The following is a 20,159-nucleotide window of genomic DNA, read 5'->3' on the forward strand; positions in this document are numbered from 1 at the left end:
CTAGCAGCCAGCCCAAAACACAAGTTCCAGGTTCACTGAGACCTTGTCTCAAAAACTATGGTGGAGGGTGACAGAAGACACCCGACATCAACCTCTGGCCACACATACAGGCATGTACACCCGCTTGCTTGCATGCACATACGCTATAACACAGCTCACGGGAGCCGGTGTAGCACCTTCTCAGGCCCGTGCCTCCGAATGACAGCATTAAAAGCAGAACCATTGAGTGCTTCACATTTAAGCTTTTATTTTGAAAAATAAAATACAAAAGTCATTAGGTTGTAAATGTATACAGTAATTTCCAAACGTCTCTGAAACAATACAATGAATTATTTAAATAATTAAGGTATTTACTATTATCCACATCGATACGTCTCAACAGGCACGAGTGTTCTACGAAACATTGGAACGTGTACAGAAAACCTATTCAAAATGAGACTGCCCGATTTTGTTAACGGAACGCCATCTTCAAACTCTCCTTTCGTTGAAATTAAAGACTGGAATCTGGGAAGGAAAGACAAGGACAAGAGGGGCTGTGACAGAACTGTGACCCTGCTGGGCTCCGCATCCTGAGGGCCATGCATGTTACTGGGCTCAAGAGCCATCACTTGGGGAAGCTTGGATGTCTGATGCCTCCCCCAGGGACAGGAGGCAGGCAGGTGAACAGGAGCGATGGGCTCGGACACCCCTTGTCGCAGCAGACAGACATTCCCGAGATTTCTTTTCTGTAGACAGGGCAGCGATGTCCCTAGGAAAACGCACAACACGTGGTTACAGGTAGAGATCAGAGCTGCCTCTCCTGTATCCCCTGCCTCAGTTCTTGTTTGTGCCAAGGGGTGAGTGGGCTCCGCAGGGCCATGAGGACAGACAACACCAGCACAAGCCTTGGAGGGACAGGCATGAGGGGTATAGTTTCCCATTAGTGATGTTTCCAGTACCTGCAAGTAAGTTCAAGATACAAGGCAAGAGCACAGGAGGGCTGCCACAGGCCCTTTCTAATGATGGCGACGGTCACCTGCACCTGATGCCACCACCAATGCCCAGTGTCCAAAGCAACCATACCGACTGCTCATCATGTGACATGACTTTAACATGGGCTCTCTGGGAGCTTCTCCCACCAGCACACAGATGGCTGGGCTCCTCAGTCTCTCGGGCTCTCTACCTAAGGATTCATAATGCTACAGGCCCCTGGCAAATGCTATTCCCACACTTTCTCCCTGCCAGACTCTCTGAAGAAGCCATGTCAGTGAGCTCTTACCATGGACCGCTGCTTAGCACACTCTTCCTGTTACAGTCAGGGAAACAGACACAGAACTAAGCTGCTTGGTGCCGGAAGTGGCAGAGCCAAGGTGCCCGAGGCCCAAGGTGTACCCTCCATCTGGACACAAGGCTAGCTCTGCTAGCTCACGGGGAAACCACCACCCAGCAGCACCCACCAGGCCTCACCTCACCTGTGGGAAGTTACGGGCTCAGTTACTCCACTTGCTCCGTCTGTTGAAGGAACCAAGAGAGATGTTAAAATCCTTAGGGTTGCTTGGTTAGTAGTGACTGTTAGCACCAACACATCAGGTATGGCTACAAGGGTTGTAAGGGTTAACATTGCATTTAAGGTCTAAACTGACAGTGACTGAGAGATGATAGATAGATAGATAGATAGATAGATAGTCAGATAGATAGATAGATAGATAGATAGATAGATAGATAGTCAGATAGATAGATAGATAGATAGATAGATAGATAGATAGATAGATAGATAGATAGATAGATAGATAGATAGATCAATCCCCTAGCTTGCATAGGCTGTACTCTAGCAGCCAACTTCCTTTTCCCTAGACATTGAAAATTGACTAATCTTGTAATATTTGCTGTTCCAGCAAGATAGTGGGGTCATAAAACTTAACTGCTACTTTGTTGTGTTTTGTTTTTTGTTTTTTGTAGTCCTGGGTGTCCTAGAACTCTGTAGACCAGGCTGGCCTCGAACTCACAGAGATCTGCCTGGTCTTTGCCTCCTGAGTACTTTTGCCTCCTGGGATTAAAGGTATGTGCCACCACCTCCTGATGACTATTATTTCTGCTTTTGTAATCAAACTTCAAAGAGATGATTAAGACAACTGCAAGACATATATGGTAAAATAGGACCCTGTCTTCACATAGGCAGGATACATGCAGTCTTGTAGCTTTTGCCTTTATAAGTCCTGTGCTGGCGAGGCTAGGGGCTGCATCTTGGGAGTGCTCTGAGGGACAGTCCTGGACCTGTGTTGGGGACTAGTAACGAAATAAAGAGCCTCTTCTTATGAAAATATATTCATGGTTATGGTGACTCTCCAAGGGACTCCTCACTTGTAAGAGGATCTAACCAGACCTTCAGATAAACTCAGCCTGTAGCTGTTTGAAAGAAAGGAAAGAAAAAAAGAAGAAAAAAAATCTAGACTGGTCTTTTGCACGTTCCAGGGAAAGTCTAACTCCTTGGCATCTCCTGAGCAACAGGGACGCCCTTGTTCCCCATGAGCCCCATGGATACTCTGAGTCCATTAGGGCGTGAGGTCTCAGGGTGGCCTCATCACCAGAAGCATCAACGCCGTGGCGGGATGTTTGAAACTCTGAGCCCGCCTAGCCTCAATTCAAAGGCTGGCAGCTAAAGCTGGGGGAACTTTTGGTTATTGTGTCCATGAACAAGGGGAAGAGGGTGGGGCTCTGATACCACAGGGAGAGGGCACTGAACTGTCTCTGGGACCCTCCCAGACCTGGCCTGTGCACCTCTTCCTCAGTTCTGACTGACCTTGAACTCTACTATGTGGAAGAGGTGGCCCTGCAGTGGTCCTCCTGCCTCTGCCTCCTGGTTCTGGGATTCCATGCATGTGCTGCTGTGCTTCGCACGTTTCTATTTCGTTTTCCTCGCTGTGATAGGGTCTCGTGTAACCCCAGAGGGCCTTGGACACTCAGTGCTGCTGAGGATGACATGGAACTTGATCCCTCGGCTTCTAGTTCCCGGCTACCAAGACAACAAGCATGTGCCCCCACCCACTTGGATCCATTTCTTACTTAAACCATAATCTTGCTTTTAAATGTTGATTTCTATATATAACGATTATGGGTATTTTGCCTGAGTGTATATTTACATACTATGTGTATGCCTGGTATCTGAAGGAAGCGGGAGATAGCCTAGAACTAGTTACAGGTCGTTAAGAGCCACCATGTGGTGGCTGGGAACTGAACATGGCTCCTCTGGGAGAGCAGCCAACGCATGCTACAACATGCATCTTCAAGATTCTATTTCTATTTTTTAATATGTGTGTGTGTGTGTGTGTGTCCGTCTGTCTGCCTGCCTGCCTGCCTGTCTGTCTGTCTAAGAGTATATACATGTGAGTGTGATGACCCAAGAGGCCAGAAGAGAATGTCTGATCCCCAGGAGCAGAAGTTACAGCCAGTTGGAGGTCACCTGACATGGTGCTGGGAATGGAACTAAGGTTGCAAGAGCAGCCAGTAATCTTAATCACTAAGTCGTCTACATAGCTCCTAAGCCACAATCTTTCGTTTTTCTAATGTGTTTGTAGGAAAGATTCAGTATAGTCAGCACAGTAATTTGAAATGTTTATCAACACATTCTAAAACCTTATTTACATATAAGACTTCTCTAAAGTCAACAAATTTGTGTTGTATTTAAAAAATAATTGTCCCACTAAAGGCTTACTTTGACTATTTTTTTTTATTTCTAGTTCTTAAAGTTTTTATCTTTGGAGCTGGGTGTGGTGGCACATGCCTTTAATCCCAGCACCTGGCAGGCAAAGGCAGTTAGTTGTATCTCTGTGAGTTTGAGGCCAGCCTGGTCTACATTGTGAATTCCAGAACAGCTTGATCTACACAGAGAGTTTCAGGATAGCCAGAGCTACAAAATAGAAAGACCTTACCTCAAAAAACAAAATATAAGAAAAGTCTCAATGGTCAAGCATTTCCTGTTCTTCCAGAGAACTCAGGTTTGAGTCCCAGCACCCACACGGTGGCCCACAACTGTTTAGCACTAGTCCCAGGGGATCTGACACACTCTTCTCTGCCTCCTTGGCTATCAGGCACACATGTGTTCCACAGACATACATGCAGGCAAAACATACGTACACTTAAGACAGAAATCATAGACATCCACCTGCTTCTGCCTCCCAAGTGCTGGGGTTTTCAAGGTTGGATCATCATGCCCAACTCTGGCATTCATTTTTTAAAACATTACTTGTTTATTTATTTTTGCATGGATGGGCGCTGGTGTGAATGCTCGGGGGTGGGGGTATATGTGTACACAGCACGTGTCTGTAAGTCAGAGGACACTGTCAGGAATCACTTCACTCCTTCTGCCTTTATGTGGGTTCCAGGAGTCGAACTAAGCTTGTCAGGTTTACTGTCAACGCCTTTACCCACTAAGCCATCTCACCAACTCTAGCAGTATTTATTCGTTTTCTGTTTTGGGGTTTTTGGGGGGTTGTTTGTTTAGCAAAGGGTCTGGCTCTGGAGCCAAGGCTGCCCTTGAACTTATTGTCTTCTTGCTTCTGTCTCCCCAGTGCTGGGAAAATGGGCACATGCCACTCTGCCCAGCTATGATAAGTTGTAATAAGTAGATCTCCTCAGGTCAGGTGTGTAACTTATCATTCTGCAAATCCACTACTGAAGGCTTCTTTTCCTCTAGGGGACATGGGACATTCCTCTGGGTGTCCCTGTTTGCTGTCTACCCGCCTCCTTCTCTACCTAGAGATGACCCGGATGTGTGCGGAAGCACAGGGACACCTTCAGTTTCACTCTCAAATCGCCTTTCTTGGCTTCCTCGAGTTTCTCCTGCCTCTTGGATTGTTTTCTGGCTCCAGGTTCCACAGTGGTGAGTAACAGTCCATTCAGGAACCCAGCCAGGGCTCTGGGATGCCAGGTGCCCTCCCCTCTATGCACGAGTCGGAGTTTTGAGGGCGCTCAGGAGTTCCTTGAGAAGACCTTTCCTTTTCCTCCCACTCCTGAGGACAGGTCCTATACCGAATTTCGCACTCCTAACAGATCCTTGGCAAACAACTGTTGAATCCATGAAAAGAATGGGGGAGTGTTAAGGATAGACTGCCAAGAATATGCCTTGAAAGCACTTTAAAACCGTAGTGTCAGCAGTCAGTATGGAGGGCTGGGGACCGAGAGCGCTCAGGTAGAGCAGAGCCTTCACCTCTGGTGGGAGACAGCGTCACAGAGCTCTGGAGGACACCCCACTTGTTTCCCCCAGGCTTGCCGCAGGAGACACAGCTCACACAAACATGTAAGAGAGTATTTCCCCAGCGGCTGTAACTGAAACACTGTAAGCAGCTAAGCTCAGTATGGATAGTGGCACCCAGATGATGCTGGACAGCAAGGTTGTGAAGACAGCAGGGGTTCCCACGGCTCCCAGCTGTTCACAGGTGACAGGTGGTGACAGAGCACTGTGGGTCACTTTAGGCACATCTGCCATAACATTCTCTGTTCTTCTCCAACTCAGGACACAAGAATGGAATGTAAATGAACTGAGACATTACAACTGTAACTGTAGATCAGTTTCTGTTTTTGTTTTTCAGGCAGGGTCTTCTTCTGTAGGCCTGGCTCTCCTGGAATGTACTCTGTAGACCAGGCTGGCCTCAGACTCACAGAGATTCACCTGCTTCTGCCTCCAAAGTGTTGAGATTAAAGGTGTGTGCCATCATATCCAGTGCTTTAGGTTATTTTTGAAGTATAAAAACTACAAGCTTTGAACTCTCATCAGCGGCTGACAACCACGTGAGAACAATTAACGCACCACAGATGTGAATATAATACAAATACCAACTGTGGCTGCATACTCTTATGCAAAGGAGACACTCAGGAGGCTGGGCACTCTGCAGGCATCTCCTTATTTATATGTGAACTACTTTGTGGCTGCCTATGATCTGTTATCAAAGCACCTCCCTAGCTTTGGAAGACCCTGGACTCTCAGATCACTACAGTTTGCTACCAGGGCACATGGCATTATCTTTTCCTATTTCCCGTCTTTATTTGTTTGTCTGTACACTGAGAGGGGTCTGACCTGGACCTCTGTGTAGCCTAGGCTAGCCCTGGACTTGTGATCCTCTCATCTCAGCTGATGGCCGACATGAAAGGCAGAAACCACCCACAGCTGGCTTTTATTTTCTCATTTTCACTTAAGTCTTGCTGTCTCTTCAAAAGCTTCCTGGCTGGAAGAGCTAGCTCTTACGTGACAAGAGGAGGAAGGAGAAACAGTACAGTACCTGGGGTTTTTCTTTCAGAAAGTCAGGCAGCTGAAATTCTCCTTTATAGACCTGGAAAGAACAGAGCAGGGGTCAGTTTAAGGAATCAGGCACACCCTAGTGCACATGTGACCTCTGCGGCCACTGGGCTGCCACACTCTTGGGCAGTCTGGAACGAGAGAGAGAGAAACCCATCAGTTCAGGGGCAGCCAGAGAAACAGACCTCAGTGAGACCCCCACTCTCTCTGACTCCCCCGCAGGGATGGCTCAGTGCTCCTGAGCTGGCTGGCTAAGAAAGGACGGGAATGCCCGGGGAGAGAATCCAAATTAAAATGTCAGTGCTGTTCTTAGTGACTGGGAGAAAGCGAGTCCTAGGCAAGCTCCCTTGGGACTCCCTTTGGCTAGGAGCAAGCTTCTCTCGGCTGCCCATCAATTCTCCAGTTACAGCCCTGGAGCTAAGTCAACTTTACCCGAGATCCTACTTAAGATGTACTAGATGATCCTTAAAGTGACATCTAGTTAAAGCTCACAGATCTTTGGTTTGAGATGGGGTCACCCCAGGCTGGCGTCAAATGCACTCTTTAGCTAACAATCACCTTGAGTTTGTAATCCTCCTGCCTCCACTGGTCCTGGTGCTGGGATTACAGGCACCCGTCACTATGCTCAGCTTATACAGTCCTGGGATCAGAGCCAGGACTTCTGGCATGCTGGGTAAGCACTCTACCAACTCAGCTATATCCCGGCCCAAGCTCATAAAATTTTAAAATAAAAACCATACTTTCAATATTACAGAGGATGTTTCTAGTTCACGTGGTAACTAGGAGATGATTTTTATTTTATTTTCTAGGTTTTCTGCTTGTTTGTTTGTTTAGTTTATTGTTTCAAGACAGGGTTTGTCTGTGTAGCCCTGTGTGTTCTGGACTCTATAGACCAGGCTGCCTCTGAATTCAGAGATCTGCCTACTTCTGCCTCCCAAGCGCTGGTATTAAAGATGTGGGCCACCACTGCCCTGCAATTGTTTTTAGATTTATTTTTATTATTTTATGTGAGTGTTTTGCCTGTATGTTGTGTCTGTGCCCCATACTCATACCTGGTGCTGAGCCTTCATATGGGTGCTGGGAATTGAACCTGGGTCCTTTGCAACAACAACAAGGGTTCTTAACCACTGAGCCAACTATCTAGCACCATTAAAAAAACAAAACAAACAAACAAAAAAAACCCCTACACTTTTAACTTTTAAAACCCTACTGAATATCTAACAATAAATATAATAGAAGGGTCAGGGAGATTCAATACAGTAGTGATGGCTCCATAAATTAGTCCCAATTAAATTGCTAGCATCTTTTTTTTTTTTTTTTTTTGGAGAAGAACAGCAAAAAGTCTACTGTAAAAATTATATAGGGGGGCTGGAGAGATGGCTCAGCAGTTAAGAGCATTCACTGCTCTTCAGGAGGTTCTGACTTCAAATCCCAGCAACCACACGGTGGCTCACGACCATCTGTAATGAGACCTGACGCCCTCTTCTGGTGTGTCTGAAGACAGCAACAGTGTTAATAATAATAAATAAATAAATCTTTAAAATATATATATATATATATATATATATATATATATATATATAGGAATGCATAAGGCAAGGGCTGGAGAGATCATTCAGTTCTTTTCTAGGAGTCATGAGGATCTGAGTTCCATCTCCAGAACCTACATAAAAGACTGGGTGTGGTGGAGCGCATTTGTAATCCCAGGGCTATGGAGTCAGAGGCAGCAGCACCCCGGCCCACTGCTGGCCAGCGTAGCCTATCAGTGAGCTCCCAGTCCCAGCGAGGAACCCTGTTCTAAAAGACAAAATGGACCCCTGAGGAACAGCACTTGGACACACATACACACACACACACACACACACACACACACACACACACACACACGGAAACACATAGGGCAAAGAGTCAAAGAAGTCACGACAGGAAAAGCAAAGTGGGAGGACTTATGCTACCAGATATCAACGCACTGCATTCTACACTGTATTCTAATATATTAGTGCACCACCTGTGGCGGGGTAGACCAGAATCCCCCATAGGCTCATGTGTCTGAATCCTTGAATACTTGGTCCCCAGTTGGTGGAACTGTTTGGGAGGGGCTGGGAGTGTGGCCTTGTTGGAGGACATGTGTCATGGGGGAAGACTTGGAGGTTTCTAGAGACTCATAGCATTCCCAGTGTCCTCTCTCTGTGTCTGTCTCTCTGTCTCTGTCTGTCTCTCTGTCTCTGTCTCTCTCTCTGTCTCTGTCTCTGTCTCTCTCTCTCTGTCTCTGTCTCTGTCTCTCTCTCCCTCCCTCCCTCCTTCCCTCCCTCCCTCGCTCTCTTCCCTCTCTTTCCTGTTTGTGGACTGAGGAGTGAGTGCTCTTCTGCTGTTCCAGTGCCAACAAACCTGCTGCCATGATGTTCCTTTGGGATTAACTAACCCTCTGAAACCTTGAGCCCAATGAATTGCTGTCTTTTATATCCTGCCTCCGTCATGGTGTTACAGCAATTGAAAAGTAGCTAATACAGTATGTATGCATGCACAGATACAGAGAGACACAGGCAGATGTGCATTCCTGCTCGACTGATTAAGCAGCTATATAATTAGGGCAATATAGTTTGCCATAAGGGCATACGATATAACAAACCATCACTTCCAGATACAGCAGTCCTGTAGACCATGATCAGAATGAATAAGCCAGGCACATGGGTGCACATCTATATCCCAAGCAGTGGGAGGTAGAGGCAGGAGAATCTCAAGTTTAAGGCCATTTCTGAGCTATATAGTGAATTCAAGGCCAGCCTAGGCTAGCTGACACCCTGCGTCATCAAATAAACAAACAAACCAATAAACCTCCAAATGGGCAGGATGTGTTTAATCCCAGCACCCAGGAAGGAAAAGTTCTCTGAGTATGGGGTCAGCTTTGTCTATACAGCAAGTCCCAGGCTGGCCAGGGATATGCAGAGGACCCTGTGATATTTGCAGGACCCACATCAGGTAGTTCACAACTAGCTGGAGCTGGAGCTCTGAGGATCCAATATCCTCTTCCAGATCCTGCAGGCGCCTGTACTTAGATGTGCAATATTTTCATACACACACCACAAGATTAAGTAAATCTTTAAAACAACAAACAAGCCAAGCTCCCACATGTGTCTCCGAATCTTAACTCGGTTGGTTATGTGGGACAACTTTCTCCTAGATGTGGATACCCAGGAAGCAGAGTACTGGTTCCTTCCACATAAGAAAACATCTGAAGCCAAAGCCATGTGTCCAACACACATAGGAGAGAGGAAGCAGTCACAGGAGACTGTGAGAACCAAAGTCTATGATATGTATATACAGATAATAGTCCCACTGTTCCTTCAAGTTTTCTCTGAGTCAAGTCGGGAAGACAAAAACTTTTCAATAGCCAACACATTAACCTTAAGAAGTTCACTGGGCTAGACCATAAGGAGCACACAGGGCTGGAGAGATGCTCAGTGGTGAAGAACATTTGTTCCTGCAGAGGACGAGGCTTTGGTGGCTCACAGCCAGCCAGAACTACAGTGTCAAGGAAGTACTGAAACTGCAGCTTCAGTTTCAACCTCACCCTCTGACGACTTCTGGCACCAGGCACACATGCAGTAAGCAGATATAAATGTGAGCAAAACATCCACACATTTAAAAGAAAGAAAGAAAGAAAGAAAGAAAGAAAGAAAGAAAGAAAGAAAGAAAGAAAGAAAGAAAGAAAGAAAGAAAGAAAGAAAAGAAAAGAAAAAGAATCCCATGAGGGGGCTGGAGAGATGGCTCAGCAGTCAAGAGCTCGCGTTGTTCTTTTTGAGTTGTCTCCAGCATTGATGCTGGGCAGCTCAGGCTCCAGGGGATCCACACCCGCTTCTAGCCGCTGTGGGCACCCCAGCCCCGACCCACAAACACATGTAAAATCATCTTCTTTCTCCTCCTCCTTCTTTTTTTTTTAAAGAACTACTTATTTTATGTATAGAAGCACACTGGCCCTGTCTTCAGATGCACCAGAAGAGGGCATCAGATGTCATTACACATGGTTGTTGTGAGCCATCATGTGGTTGCTGGGAATTGAACTCAGGACCTTTGGAAGAACAATCAGTGCTCTTAACCACTGAGCCATCTCTCCAGCCCCATGTAAAATCTTCTAAGGAAGAAAATAAAACAGTAACTTAAAACAAGTGTTTGTACCCTGGTGCCTCCTCCTTGAGGAAGGGAGGGAGGGAGGGAGGGAGAGGGGAGAGAGAGAGAGAGAGAGAGAATATGAATATGAATGAGAGAATATATCATTTGTGAAGGCACGGAACATGGAAGGCAAAGAATAACTATACTATGTAACAGAGCATAAATATATAAATATTTTAGGCTTTGTGGGGCCACACAGTCTCTGTCCCAGTGCCCAGCTCTGTCCTTGTAGGGCACAAGCAGCCTTACAGAACATTTCAATGAAACATGCTCTGGTAACAACTGATCCACAAGATTACCTGGAAGTAATGACCTCCAACCTCTTTAACCTAAAAAACAAACAAACAAACAAACAACAACAACAACAAAACCCAGAACCTTACAATGAGAGAGCTTTATGTAACAGCTGGCAATAAATCACTAAATGCTGGTGCCCAGAATCTGTACCTGGTACTATACTAGACACCTCAGACTAAAGTGTTGTTTCTATTTGTAGTTTTTTTTTCAACATACACATACTGTGTTTTACTTTATACTTATTTTGCAGTACTTTGGATGGAACCCAGGGCTCGGCACATTCAGACAGGCACTACATACATCACTTGCTACAGTCCAACCCCATATTTTTAACTGCAAAGGCCAAAGATTGGTCTCACAGTCTCTTCTCATCCAAGGTCATAAATTCAAATTTTGCTGGAGGTTAGAATAACCTTTATTCTTCACACTTCTTTCTCTAAACTCGCTACAAGTCCTGCCTTTTTCTCTCCACTTATACGTAATTATGTGTAGACTGGGTTAGTTTTCATTTCAGTCCCTAACAGAATCTCACCCGTGCTCTGCCTGCCGCTCATCGGGAATATAATTCATTGTTTTTACTGCTTTTTCTCTTGAGGAATTATAACTTGGTATTTTCCCATGCAGAGAAAACACAATTGCAGCCAGGAATGACAGTAGAGGAAGGAAGGCAGCTTTGAAGGTCACATTCCCGGTCCCCCTGGGCTTGTGTGACCCAGAAGAGACTCACTGACTCCAAAACAGAAATGCTAACAGCTGGTAACATGTGTGTTTACATGTTCTCATCTGACTTCAAGGTTTCTGGCGGTGTACATATCAAATTGGGTTCTTAGAAAGTTCAACAGTCTTGTCCTGTCTGGAGACAACGAGGAAAATGATAACGCTTCCTATATTATGGAGATAAATGAATTAATCAGCACAGAAATACAAAAATCCACTCCCCAAATGGCTTTAATACAAATTGAAAAGTTTTAGTGCCTTAACTGCTAGATGAAGATGAGTCAAAATGTGCTTCAATCAGGATGATAAGCTAGTATTACATAGAAAACTTTTCCTATCACAGAATGCACTATCAATATACAAAATTCAGCAGTAAAACTTTGAATTCAGGCCCAGGGTGGTGGGACGTGCTTTTAATCCCAGAACTTAAGAGGCAGAAAGAGAGGAAAATCTGTGAATTTGATGCAAACTTGGCCTACATAGTTTGTTGCTTGTTTTCATTCTATGTGTATGGGTGCTTTGCCTGCATGTATGTCTGTCTGTACACCCAGATCCTGTCTTGAAAAACTGAAAATTAATAAATGTAAGGGAACCAGAGGCTAAGGGACATGACACATACACTCTACTCTCAAAAGCTAGTAAAAACATTAATTGTACAGTAACAGTCCACTGCCCCTTGTGTCGTTTCTAACATTACTCTTGGGAGTGAGAGCGCTCAGCCAGGACTATTCTGGTGCGCTGACAGCTCCTCCCTGGTCCTCCCTCCTCCTTTTCTTTTTTACCAGGATACCAAGGTCCTTGGAATGTAAAACACAACTCCAGTCGCTCTAGGTTCTGATATCTTCTCACAGTGCTCCTTAGAATCAGTGAGAGCACGTCCTTGTCAGGTTACAGCCAGCTCAGAAAGCTTTTTGTCACGCTGGCCTCTCCTTTGGAGGCATCTCTTATTCACTGGACAATCCCCCATTTTGTTCTGCCTGTGTGAATTTTCTATAATTATCATCTTCACCTCTGATCTTTAAAAAAATAGTTATCATTTTACTAGCTTTTGCATATATGGGTGCTCTGTTTGTGTATAAGGCTGTGTACCAGATGTGTATGTGATACCTGCCAAATCCAGAAGAAGGTTTCAGATCCTGTACATCTGGGGTTGCAGGTGGTTGTGAGCCACCGTGTGGGTGTGGGGAATTGAATCCAGGTCCTCTGAAAGAGCAGTCAGTGATCTTAACTTCTGAGCCATCTCTCCAGTCCCCTCATTTCTAGCCTTTAGCTGTGCGTCCTGGAAGAGCATCTCTAATGTGCCTGCATCGCTCACTTGAACTTCTATGGTTTCTGTTCTGTCCTTACTGTAAGTCAGGTTAGGGTTTTCGAGGGCCGGCCTGGCCTTGAGGTGCCTGCCTTTTTAGGCAGGGTACCCCCCGATTTGGATAAGAGGAGCAGTAAAGATAAGGCAGTCTTGTTCTGTCTCCCCACTTTAGAAGCCGTATCTGAGTTTAAGGAGCTATGTGGCTTGGTCATAAGCTTAGTGTAAATATTTCTCATCCTTCAGCATAGAGTTTTCATGTCTTTATTTTATAGTGTCTTTGTAAAGAGTATGATTAAAGATCAAAACAAAACAAAAGAAAACAACTTCCAACTCTGAGGGCCCTGGCACCCACTATGTAGTCTAGGCTATAGTCTTTGGACTCAGGATAATCCTCCTATCTCGGTCTTGGGATTTTCATACTAACCCCATGAACAAATGGGGTTTCTAACACTTTTAATCCCCTTAAAACACAGTGCAGGGGCTAAAGAGATGGCTCAGTGGTTAAGAGCATCTTTGCTCTTGCATAGGACCTGGGTGTGGCTCTCAGCACCCATGATGGTTCACAACCACCCATCACTGCAGTTCCAGGGTATCTACCTTCTTCTGACTTATGCAGATACCAGGTGTGCATGCGGGACACAGACATATTTACATGCACGCAGGCAAAACACTCATACACATAGACTTAAATAAACATCTAAAACAAACAAATATAAAAGCACGGTGGAGCTGATGGGTGTCTGGGAGCGTGCCTGTAACTCCAGTACTTGGGAGGCAGAGGCAGGAGGATTGGTTCGATGTCATCCTAACTATACAGTGAGTTCCAGCCAGCCTGGGCTTCATGAGACCCTGGTTTCAAAAACAAACAATAACAATAAAAACAAACCAATTCCAAACACCACCACTGGCTCCACCCCACCCCACCCCACCCCCTGCCACCAGTGGAGGCCGGTGGCAGTAAGTGCACTGGGGTGGTTCCTGCGTTCAGCAGGGGTAGGATCAAGTAAACCTGGGCGTTCCGGAGCCACAGGTCCGGCACCTTATCCCAAACCCACTTTTCCCCTCAACGTCAGCATCCCCAAGGATGAGGCAGGAGGATATCTGTGAGTTAGGACAGTCTTATTTATGTAACAAGTTCAAAGGCAGCCAGTGCTACACAGAGAGACTGTCTCAAATGACAATAACAGAAAGAATGTGGAAGGTCACTAAGAGTATAAATACTACAGAGAAACCCTGTCTCGAAAAACCAAAAAAAACAAAAAAACAAAAACAACAAAAAAAGAGTATAAATACATCTCTCCATGGGCACCTGGACTGCGGTGTGTGTGCGCGTGTGCGTGCGTGTGCGTGCAGAGGATGACCGGAGCAGGGCAGGGGCAGGGCTGCAGCAGGCAGCTGACTTCCCAGAGGCCAGACGATGAATTCAAACTTCAGTCCAGCTAGCTCCCAGAGGCATTACTAATACAAACCAAGGCAATCAGTCCTTTATCTAGATAGCACATGTGGTGTGGGGATGTGGGAACTAGGCTAAAGGTCAGTACCTCCCTTAATTCACTTAACTCCAAGAGGAAAACCAAGATTCAAAGCTGGTGTTCAACCGCAGAGAAGCTCACTCTTAAGACCTGAATGATGGATCGTTCCAGCTAAAGGAAGGAGGGAAAAAATGTGTTTATTTCGCTTCCTACTGTAGTGTGTGTATTTTTATATACATGTTTACATGACATGAGTGTGTTCATGTGTACATGCATGCAGAGGCCAGCGGTCAATGACGAGTGTTTTCCTCCACTTTTTGAGATAATCTCACTGAACTCGTTGCTAAACCGGCAGGTCAGGATTCCTCGATTCTCTATCTGTGTAGCACTGGGTTACTGGCTCATACCACGGTGCCTGGTCTTCATGAACCAAGTCACCGCTCCAGTCCCATAGTTCTGCCTTCATACAAACGGCCCATCATGGCCACGAACATCTAAGACACGAGGACATGAAAATAAATATAATCCAAAATTCTAAAGAGTCAACAGAGGCCCATGGGTGACAACACTGAAGGGCCTGCATGGGACAGAAAGACAGACACTTAAGGAGGCATGGGAAGGGAAAGGCCCCTCACTGGGAAGTCTGGCTGAAGCCAGACTCACAAGCTGAGAATCAAAAATTCCCAAACAGGTGGCCCACGCCTTTAGTTCCAGCACTCAGGAGGCAGAGGCAGGCAGATCTGTTAGTTCATGGCCAGCCTGATCTACAGAGTGAGTTCTAGGACAATCAGGTGTACACATAGAGATTCTGTCTCAAAAACCAAAAACAAAACCACCAAACAAAAAAAAAATCCCAAACAGTGAACAACATGTGCTGCGAGGTTCCTGTCAAGGAGACAGTAGGCCTTTTACAGTGAGATTCCCAGTAAGACTGTCTGTCACAGCAGTGACCACGTGTAACTCCTGAGCAAATATGGCCCTGAGGGGAGCTCTACTCCTCTCCCAGAAGAAACCATCTCCCAAACAAGACTATTTAATTTACTGTAGAACTATCTCACTTCTCTGATCCGGGACAGACTCCCCACTCAGCTGTAGTCCTGTGCAGCGCACATCAGGAATCACCCTAGCATCTCATCTGAATCCCTTAGCACTCCTGTGAAGAGAAAAATTCAGAGCCTTCCAAAATTATATACACAGCAACAAAAAGACAGCGAGGCAAGCATCCCCCAGGAAACGCACACCAGTGTGTCCTACACCGACCTTCCCCTGAGCATCTGTGTTTCTAAACCTGTGGTAATCTCAAATCAATGCTAAACTCTTCTCATAATAAACTCCAAATACACTTCATATTAGCACCAAGGGAGGACAACACCCCAGGGTTCAACTGAGCGGAGAGCTTGGAAGACAAACCCTCAGGCGACAGCGCAGAGATGTTTCTGGCCAGTGTCACTGACACACTGAAGAACACAGAAAGACAAGCATAATGAAGAGATGGAAAGTTCCAGAAGAGAAATGGAAATCTAAGAACTGGAAAGCGCATTGTTTGAAACAAAAATGTCACTGGGTGGCAAATTAGATTCATAAGAAAAAGGGATTCATAAGAATAAATCCATTTGGTTATAAACTAATAGAGAGCCAGAGTGGGGGTAGGAGATGGTTTAGTAGATAGAGCACTGTCAGGCAGAGAGTGATGGTCCACAGCACTGCTGGGTGGCTGTGCTGACTCCTCTGCACTCCCAGGGAGGGGCTGAGAGTGAAAATGAGGGGCTCCCCAGAGCAAACTGGCTAAGTCTGATCTGTGAGATCTGGGTTCAACAGAGAAACCCCGCCTCAAAGAATAATGTGCAGAGTGACTGAGGAAGATGTCTGAAGTCACCCTCTGGCCTACACGCCCACCCTACCCCCACACCCCAGAACACACAGGATTACACATACATAGAGCCAGGCATGGGGGTGCTTATGCATCTCTCCCAATACAAAGTAAATGCATGCAATTAAAAAGTTCTCAAAGACAGACATTTTATCTTAAAAACCAAACTAAGAGAATTAGTAGCTAGCAAACCCTAATAAGGCAGGCATCTGGCTGAAAAGAAAAGATGCTGGAAAGAAATCTGTACCGAGAAAAACAGTACCCATGTGGCCTACAATGCATAAAATATTTAATAGCTGTCTGTTTACAGGAAAAAAAATGTGCAGTCCTTGTTCTGGAGCAACCATAATAGACAAACACAAAGCATAGCAAAAATGAGCCAATAATTGCCACACTGGATAAAAGACTAAAAAATAATAATACTAGATTAATCCAAAAGAAGTCAGGAAAATAAAAGCACAAAGACAGACAGTGTAAAAATTAAGAAAAACACACTCGATGGCAGGTTTCAGCCCAAGCAGATGAGTAATTACAACGCATATACGGATCTAAATGTCTCATCTAAAGTGAAGGGACTGTCACACTACGGTAACTACAATACTATCCCTTCATCACTTTAGCTATACGGACAGATTAAACATTACAGGATGAGGACAACAAACCGAGCATGCGCTCTGCTTATCGGACAAGGCCGACCTCTAGGAAAGAATGTCAGAGCTGGCGCTCCTCACAGTAAGAGTTAGTTACTTCTTCAACCACTGACGGCTTATCCTCTCAGTGATGCACACTCAGAATGCATGAAGCAGGCCTGACGTCGAAAGCGGAGAGGCCACTGCCACAGCCCTCTTCTCAGAGTTTATAACTCAACTAAGAATGATCAGACGGAGCAATACGGTAACAGTTGTAGAACCTCATAACTGCACAACAGTGTTCCATATGAACACGAGGCTGGCCACAAAGCATTTGCCAAACATATTTAAAGAATTGAAGCCACAGTCTGTGTGTGTTCTCTGACCACAGAACAATCACGTCAAAAACCAGTATCCAAAGAAAACAAAATCCCCAAATACTTAAAAAAAAAAAAAAAAGCAAATGCTGTTCTAAGAAATCTAGACTATATCCCATACTAAGAATAGACCTACTTAAGAATATTTTTTTAAGATTTATTTTAATTTTGTACATGTGCGTGTGCGTGTGGAATGGTTTCAGGTGCCTGCAGAGGCCAAAGAGGGTATCGGATCTCCTGGAGCTGGAGGTGGGTGTGACCTGCAGGTCCTCTGCAAGAGCAAGCACTCTAACTACAAAGCCATCTCTGATGGTCTGTATATGCTTGGCACAGGGGGTGGCACTATCAGAAGGTGTTAGCTGCCTGGAAGTCAGTATTCTGCTAGCAGTCTTCGGATGAAGATGGAGAACTCTCAGCTCCTCCTGTACCACGCCTGCCTGGATACTGCTATGTTCCCACCTTGATGATAATGGACTGAACCTCTGAACCTGTAAGCCAGCCCCAAGTAAATGTTGTCCTTATAAGAGTTGCCTTGGTCATGGTGACTGATCACAGCGGTAAAACCCTAAGACACCATCTCTCCAGCCCTCTACTCAAGAATTTTCCCATGGGATTTGCAATGCTAGGTGACACTAGGGTGAACAGTGAGACAAACAAGGATGCTCAGCTTCTCTTCTTTAGCTTTCTGTATGTGGATGGATGCTCAACTGCATGTATGTGCACCGTGTGTGCCTGGTGCCCAGGGAGGCCTGGGAGCTGCCATGTGGGTGCTTGCACAATAGCAGCAAGTGCTCTTAACCACTGTGCCATCTCTCGAGCCCCATGTGTACCTTTTCTTGAGTAAATGTGGGACCTTACTCTGTAGCTCAGGCTGGCCTGGAGCTCCAGGGTACATCAGTGTAGCTCAGGATGGTCTTCCTGCTCTGCCTCCGACCCCTGGCTTGGAACTTCTTCCCAGCTCTCTGGTCAATTTTACTTTATTTTTTAGTAGTACAGGAGATTGAATCCAGGGTCTCACACATTCTAGCCAAGTGCTCTACCACTGAGCTACACCCAAGACCCCAACTCCTCAAGTTTAGCAAGCAGGTCTTTAAACAGCATTGGGCTTGACCTGTGTACTCTATCTGCTCCCTGGCTTGCAGACTGCACATGGAGGGCACCATAGCAATACTCCTATTACCTGGTCTGGATTTCTTCCAGTCATGGAACAATTGCAACCAACCTCTGTCTAGCAAGCAACAAGTTTGGACAGTAAGTTTCAGCCAGTATTTGGAATCTGAGGTTCTTTGGTGTACCCAAGTAGCTGTTAGGAACAATGAACCTTCCGCTCAGCCAAGGCCCACTCAGAAAAAGCCCACAGTGTTACAGTTCTCAGCAAACAGGTTGTAATAAAAGCCTTAAGAACAGGCGAGCTTGACAAGAACACTATGAAGCAGGAGGCTTTAATCTGTGTCCACCGAAATTCAATGTATGTATATGCCTATGCCTCTGAGGTAGGGAGGAGTCTATATTTGGTCATGTTCCCAAAGAAGTCACTATGTCTAAAAAGCTTAAGAAGCGATGGAAGAGGGAGAAGGCTGAAACGTGACCTGGAGAGCATTATTTATTAAAGTGTGCTACAATCTGGGGATTAGAGGCTTGTGGAAGAGAGCATGGAACGTGTTAGCATCTCATTTTCAGTTTACTGTGTGAGTCATGGCAACCGCAACACACATGACTTTCATTTAGAATTGGACAACGTACCTGTCAGATGTGCTGACTCAGACGGCACTACTTTTAGGCTCTGCACACTCTATGAAAACCAACATTTTTAGGCCTAGAGATGGGGATGTCTATTTTCCAGTCAAATGGGATTTTTCTCCTACCCCTTTCCTTCCCACTTCCCACTGTAAATACACAGCATCTCCAGCCGCCCTTTTCTTTCTCCGGAGCCACACAACTCTGACAACGTAGAGAGTTTTCTGGAGTATATGATCGTGTGATGCAAGCTCACGACCGCTGCATATTATCAGCATCCGAGTCATCACAGGCAAAAGGAAGAAATAAAAAGGGAAAGTTTTGAAGATGCGCAGGATTTGGCTTGAAATGCAGCTAGCAACTGGTAAGACAAACAACAAAACAAACTCAAAAAGGCAAGGTCAGGGTTGGCAAGACGGCTCACTAGGCTCAAATGGCTAGGGGTCCAGCCCAGGGAAGCTGGGCTTGACTCCTGAAGCTCTCCACAGAGCTGTCCTCTGACCTCCACATGTGTGTCACAGCGTACGCACTGAATGTGAACTAACTCCAGGCTCATTAGTGTGGCATGCAATCTAACAAAGGGTTCAAACATGGGGCTCATCTTTTCTTTCTCCACCACCCGCCCCCAGTGTGCGTCACGAAGCCCTTTCAAAAGCCACAGAGAGTAAAACATATTCTTGTGTCCTGCTGGGTTCAAACCCCAGCATTCTTTCCAATCTCCACTCAGGGAAGCCAAGAATAACCTGGCCACGATGACTTGCACATGTGAGACTCTAGCCTACTGTCTTGGGAACCCTGACATATTACTGACACGTCTTGGTTTACGGATATTTCTGCCAGTCTGTGCACAGGAGAAAGCTGGTTACCAGCCCATTACAAAAAGGCTCGAGGGGATTGTTAAGTGGGATGTCAGACTAGTGCTGATAGTAAGCAAACGGCAGGTCAAAACTTCAGTAAGTGTAATAAAACCTTTCAGAGACGGGTTACAAAACACAAACAGCTGATAAACTGGAAATGTTCACTCATATTAATCAGTAAAACAGTAAAATTAGCACAACTCTAGAAGACATCTCCGCTGTTACGCTGATTTTCAGAAGGTCTCTTGTATACATGCATGGGCATCAGCATCTATCAAGCACCTTAAAAAATGTTCAGACACTCTGACCTAGTCTAATGTCGCCTTTATTAGTATAAGGTTAAAGAAACCCCTAAGCCGGGCAGTGGTGGCACACGCCTGTAATCCCAGCACTTGGGAGGCAGAGGCAGGCGGGTTTCTGAGTTCCAGGCCAGCCTGGTCTACAAAGTGAGTTCCA

General features: G+C 45.6%; 1 protein-coding gene across 3 annotated transcripts in view; it reads right to left on the minus strand.

Annotated features, from left to right (window-relative positions):
• Positions 1-223: 223 nt before the first annotated feature.
• The window catches only part of Tpst1 (tyrosylprotein sulfotransferase 1), a 58,293-nt gene continuing 38,357 nt past the window's right edge, over positions 224-20,159 (minus strand). The window contains exons 5-7 of one of the 3 annotated variants that reach the window (XM_029533890.1): positions 6,255-6,305; positions 1,452-1,491; positions 224-748 (exon numbers count right to left, since the gene is read on the minus strand). In XM_029533890.1, coding sequence (XP_029389750.1) covers positions 1,474-1,491; positions 6,255-6,305 — 69 coding nt within the window. In that variant the 3' untranslated portion in view covers positions 224-748; positions 1,452-1,473. Of the gene's footprint in view, positions 749-1,446; positions 1,492-6,254; positions 6,306-20,159 lie in introns of all 3 variants that reach the window. The other 2 variants (XM_021186701.1, XM_029533891.1) reach the window with 2 other exon arrangements.

This window comes from Mus pahari, chromosome 23 (assembly GCF_900095145.1).
Source record: "Mus pahari chromosome 23, PAHARI_EIJ_v1.1, whole genome shotgun sequence".
NCBI lineage: Eukaryota > Metazoa > Chordata > Mammalia > Rodentia > Muridae > Mus > Mus pahari.